The 5,490-nt window shown below is 43.4% G+C and overlaps 1 protein-coding gene across 1 annotated transcript in view; it reads right to left on the bottom strand.

The window, feature by feature from the left end:
• The window catches only part of Ubr1 (Ubr1 ubiquitin ligase), a 30,097-nt gene extending 27,639 nt beyond the window's left edge, over positions 1-2,458 (bottom strand). Inside the window, exons 1-3 of the mRNA XM_037230553.1 lie at positions 1,988-2,458; positions 655-808; positions 154-302 (exon numbers count right to left, since the gene is read on the bottom strand). Coding sequence (XP_037086448.1) covers positions 154-302; positions 655-808; positions 1,988-2,091 — 407 coding nt within the window. The 5' untranslated portion in view covers positions 2,092-2,458. The remainder of the gene's footprint in view (positions 1-153; positions 303-654; positions 809-1,987) is intronic.
• Between the last annotated feature and the right edge of the window lie 3,032 nt (positions 2,459-5,490).

Below are 5,490 nucleotides of genomic sequence, written 5' to 3'. Positions count from 1 at the left end.
AGAGAGACGGAGAGAGAGAGAGAGAGAGTAGAGAGAGAGAGAAGAGAGAGAGAGATGAGAGCGAGAGAGAGAGAGAGAGAGAGATGACGAGAGAGAGAGAGAGAAAAAAAAAACAACAACAACAACAACAACTAGGTCTGGGGTGATGCTTGCCTGTGCTGTTGATGGGCAGATGCCTTGAAGCAGTCCCGGCAGAGGACACAGGTGGGGTCCTGGCCACAGTCCCGACAGCTGTATGTGGCCTCGCCCATGCGGAACACCTTGCCGCAGAGAGCTGCTGGCGTGGTCAGCTCCTTCAGGTGCTGGGGGCACAGCAGCTGTGTGACTGCATGCCCAAAAAGCCAGCATTCAAATGACCAATGGGAGCCAAGAGTTGTCTCCATGCTTAATGCAGGCATGTTTGGTAATAAGGCCTGTACAAAAATGTTCAACAAAGCAGCATTGAAATATTTATAAAAATACTGCAATAACAAATCAACTTGGCATGTACAGCAATACAGCAGTATTGGTGTATTCCAAGCACTATGAAGAGAGATCTGTCTGGTCAAGAGCTTGAGGAAGTTGGTTCAGCACATTTCAAATGATTGAAAAATATAATCCATACCAAGCAGGTATTCAGCTTTACTCTATGAAGATGTATACCGAGGCACATACCTTCAGAACTTCTGCTGGGTTGTCAATGCATATAAACTGCTTCAGGGTATCAAAGAGCAGTTTCTGTGTACTTTCATCATCATAGGTGATATGCAGAAAGTTGGTGCTCTCATCAGGGGCATAAATCTTTGGTACATGCAGCTTCCAATATTCCCTGCCAGAAAATCAGGCAAGACATCAGCATCACTTGACATTCATCCCAAGTTCAAAAACATAGGGGAGATGTTTGCAATAGATGCACATCAAGGTCAATGCAAAAAAGCAAAGCAGTTATCAATTATTTGAAGTAATGGTCTGACATTTAATAGAAGATGAATGCTAGATCAATGCTAGATAGGATTATCTATCCTGAAAAACCTTAGGTATTGCTATGCAGTTTTATTAATCTCTTGGTACTGTAGATTTAAAAACCTTTTCCACAAGAACATGAAACTATAAAAGATTACTGTACAGACAAACTTAACATGTTATTTAATCTTTACTGTATGGTTGGTTCCCAGCTAGGCACTGATGTTAAGTAGTTTAGTCAAAAATGGTGCCTTCATACACAAGCAGCCAAAAGTTATGATATACTTGTTTCCACAAGTATGAAAAGCATAAAGCTATTTTGGACTTCAAAGTTTCCTGCCCCTGAAAGGTAGGCATTTAACATGGATTATACAAACAATACAAATTGAGAAGGTTCAGGATATGCTAACACACACATGGCCATAGTAAAAGGATGTTTTAATATGCTTATAAAAATAAATACTTGCAAGACTCATGCTGTTTTTAGGTATATCAAATTTTACAATGAAGAAAAGTTCATTCTATTTTATATTTGAATTTATACAAGATATGGAAAGCTATATAAGATGCACCAAAACCTTAAAATTAATTAGTGAAGTATTCCATTAAATACACATACTTACCAATGTGATCTCTACAGGACACACATGGTAGCATTGCTAGCTTCCATAACTTCAGTAATTTCAGCGAGTTATTCAAACTACCCCAGCTCATCCAATTTGGTCACCAGAATGTCATTACCTCAATCAATTTAGCCCGCATCAAAAATAAAGTCAATCCTGAGCTGTTTTGACATTTTGTGAGTTATTTGGAAGTCATTTTGAAGTACATTTGGTTTGTGCATGACAATTTTGGACCATTAGATTTTCAAAAATCATGACTTGCCCATACCCATAGTAAGGAAAACACCATACTGTAGGTTAGATTCAATGACCGCCTCAGTACTTTGCAGTAAGCTAATACCTTTGTCTGCATCCCACACCCCAGGCCTTCATTCACCATGCAAACATGTCCTTTTTGCATTACAGAAATGAGGTAGCCTTACCTGAAGTCTCTACCAACCAGTGTGTCCTTCTTGAATTTTGCCTCCCATATAGCAACTGGATTTCCATCGGACTTCATGGCTTCACTACTGTTGTCTTTCATCATAGTACTCTGATGTCACACAAGTGAGATAACAGCTTGGACTAGACTAGCCATGTAAAGGCTTAATGCCTCACAACGTACTGATCTGGTCATATAAAAACCTTTAGATCAGGTGCTGGGAGATGCACGGGACCTTGAAACCACGCTCACAAAGAAGTTTCACTTGTCAAGGTCTCATGCGGTCTCATATTACACACTAATCCGTATCTTAGGCACCCGTGCATCTAAGACGTGGATGTATCTCGCGATTTCCCCATCACTTCGCCAAAATACTAGCTAGGGGCATAAACCCCAATAACACAGTCCCAACCATACGTCTTCAACCATCCACCATTTCCTACCCATAACCAGACGCTTCTCGGAGTCAGTGATCTGCTCTCGGTCGCAATACAGGGAATCCTTCAACCTAAAATTGTCGCGCATATAGCGGAGCTTTTAGCCAGCTGGTCACAACATTCTGCTTGATAAAATAGTTCGACCACAACCATAAACACGATAAAACAGGAAAGCTTACCTTGAAATTTATTTTTTTGATCGAAGTGATAACAAGAAAACGGAATTGGTTACATTTTTAGACTTCTAAGGTGTTTAAATCCCATTTCATCCAAACAAAAATGTTGTTTGTAATCAGCTGTTGTATGAAAATGGGAGATGGCGGAGGAAGACAATGGGCCGCCACCGCCTGCCGTGCCGTTCGCTGGAGGTCCCTAGCCGCCGGAACCGTACAGAGTGCGTCTCTGATATTGACAGCTGGCGGCCATTCGTTTCAACACCTCGAGCATACTTGGTGCAAATCTCTATTAAGAGGGAACGGTGTCTAGTATCGATTCGTATCAAAGCCGGCGGCCCGCAGCACACATAGATCGTGGACAACGTAGCCAGGCAACCCAATGCTCAACAGAGAAAGTGAGGCTTTTTAGAGGTGAACCTCGTGAATTTCTTTTCGTTCGATGGGAGTGGGAAACGTTCGCAAATTTGGGATCCCAATTCTCATTTGATTCCGAGTTGCTCTTGGGATGTGGCAAGGTATGTCGGTTGTTGGTCAATGCTGAGCGTGTGGAAGCGGGTAGGGAAGGTGCCCGGAGAAACACTCCAGGAGAAAATCTAGGAGAAACCTGATTAACAGAACAACATTTTGTACCGGATGAGTAGGATATCGGTATATCCTGGCGTGCAGGCCTTGGGGTATGTTGCCTTCCAGGTAGCGTGGAGGATGGAATATGGTTCTTGGGCTGTGGTGGTTTGCATTAGGCATGGGTTTTGACCCAAGTGTGTTGAGCCAGCTAAGGAATGGCTCACAGAGCTCAGGATCTGATTCAGTTCATGATTCATTCCTGTTCCATTTTTCATTTGGCTCAGTTCAAATGCAGTGCATGCATTGAATTATTTGATGTATAACTCATGTAGGTTATAAAAGCATATAGTTCTCAGCTAAGATTTGGGAGATTCCAGGATCAACAACATGGTGTTTGGTGCCTAGAAATAACAATAACAAACTCATGATATTGTAAAAAGCTCTATGCTGATGCTGCTAACAATGCACTAACAACTAAAGCTAACACTGCATGCTATTCATTTTGATGCTCTGATACTGTCTGTTAATTTGCCTAGAACACAATGTATGCCCTCATGCTGCCAATTTAAGCTCAGCCACATGACTCACTGATGCAATATTGTTAGAAATGATTGCCTCAGGTTTCAGCTCATGAAATGTCTGACAAGTGTGATTCAGGTCATGACTCAAAGCAGCACTTTCCAGTGAAGAGATACAACTTATAGCTCACCCCAAAGTGATTGACTCATGAATTGATTTACAGTTCAGCTTGTATTAAACACTGATCTGGTTAGCATGTGCATATGCATGTGTAAAAAGGCTGTATTTTAGTAGATGGTTACCTGGTTGTGGTGATCCTATCAAACTGGCATTATACTTGCATGTTGATTGTGTGGGAAAATTATATGCATCTTAGTTGAATGTATGCACACACACACACACACACACACACACACACACACACACGCACGCACGCACGCACGCACGCACGCACGCACGCACGCACGCACGCACGCACGCACGCACGCACGCACGCACGCACGCACTCACGCACGCACGCACGCACGCACGCACGCACGCACGCACGCACGCACGCACGCACGCACGCACGCACACACACACACACACACACACACACACACACACTCTATCTATCTATCTCTATCACTCTATCTCTTATAAAAGCGATGGTTTGGTATCTCTTCATGTTAAAGTGTGATCTTCCTAAATATCAGGCAATGTTTTTTCTCATTTTGCCCCTGTCTTGGAGCAAAACGAAGTAGCATTAGGGACAAAACGGACAAGCAATGAGACTGAATAAGCGGATTAAGTATTTTCAAAGTTATCATTTTTTAATGAAAACGCATCAATAAATGCATTGCTCGGTGAGTAGGTATTCATCTGGACATCCAACAGCTATATTTCCTAAGTTTGGGCTCTCATATGTTGTTTAAACCATCCCACTCCATCCTCGTGTATTCAGTATGATCTCACGAATAAAAGTTATAATGGCCAGCAAATGTGTGTTACAGCTTGGTAGGAAGCGACAGCCATTGCTGCATGGCTTAGCATGCTGCTGCACAGAACCAGAGGAACACAGCCTGGTGGTTACACAATGAGGCGACAACGATCGATTCTCAAACACACAAGTCATCGAGCAAAGTTCGCTCAGGAACACTCACTCGTTCTTCTCATCAATCCACATCTTAGTCACTGTGAACGCAAAGCACGAAAAGAGAACAGCCTAGTGGACCCGTCAGCAGATGCGACCAATGGCGAGACTAGAAAGGACATTAGCCTGCCTAGTCATCCCGGCACAGTTCGCACACGAACAAGCACTCGTCCTCTTCATCAATCCCTGCACAGGCATCGTGCGCCCATTTATCGCAGAGAGCACATCGCGACCAAGACTCGCTCGATTCGGACATGGAGAAGAAGGACCCGCAGTAAGGACAAGCTACATTTTCTTCGTCCGAGGACTCCTCATAGGTAAGCTTTCGCGGCCTACGCTTCTTTTGTTTGCGCTGCGGTTTCTGAATTTCTACGCCCTTACTTTTTCTTCCTTTAGATTGACTTTAGTCGTCATTTTTCTTTCCTCCCTGTCTACCTTAGTTTCCTTTGAGTCTCTTCCCGAGTTCCTCCTTGTACGATGTGCCAGTCAAGACACATGTTTCACTTTCCTTCGTCCTTTACCTCTCTTCTCCCTTGAGCGCACTTTTGGCACAGGGATAATTTCGCGGGGAGACACATACGAGCTTGCGGTTGAGTCACTTTGACCTTGGAAAGCATGGCTCGGTCCAGCTGAGCATGACGCTTCTAGAACGCAATCTTTGTCACCGCTAGAGCTT

This window comes from Pollicipes pollicipes, unplaced genomic scaffold (genome assembly GCF_011947565.3).
Source record: "Pollicipes pollicipes isolate AB1234 unplaced genomic scaffold, Ppol_2.1 Scaffold_6686;HRSCAF=7923_pilon_pilon_pilon, whole genome shotgun sequence".
NCBI classification, from domain to species: domain Eukaryota; kingdom Metazoa; phylum Arthropoda; class Thecostraca; order Pollicipedomorpha; family Pollicipedidae; genus Pollicipes; species Pollicipes pollicipes.
Note: the sequence above shows the minus strand (reverse complement) of the source record. Positions and strands in the feature narration are given on the sequence as shown.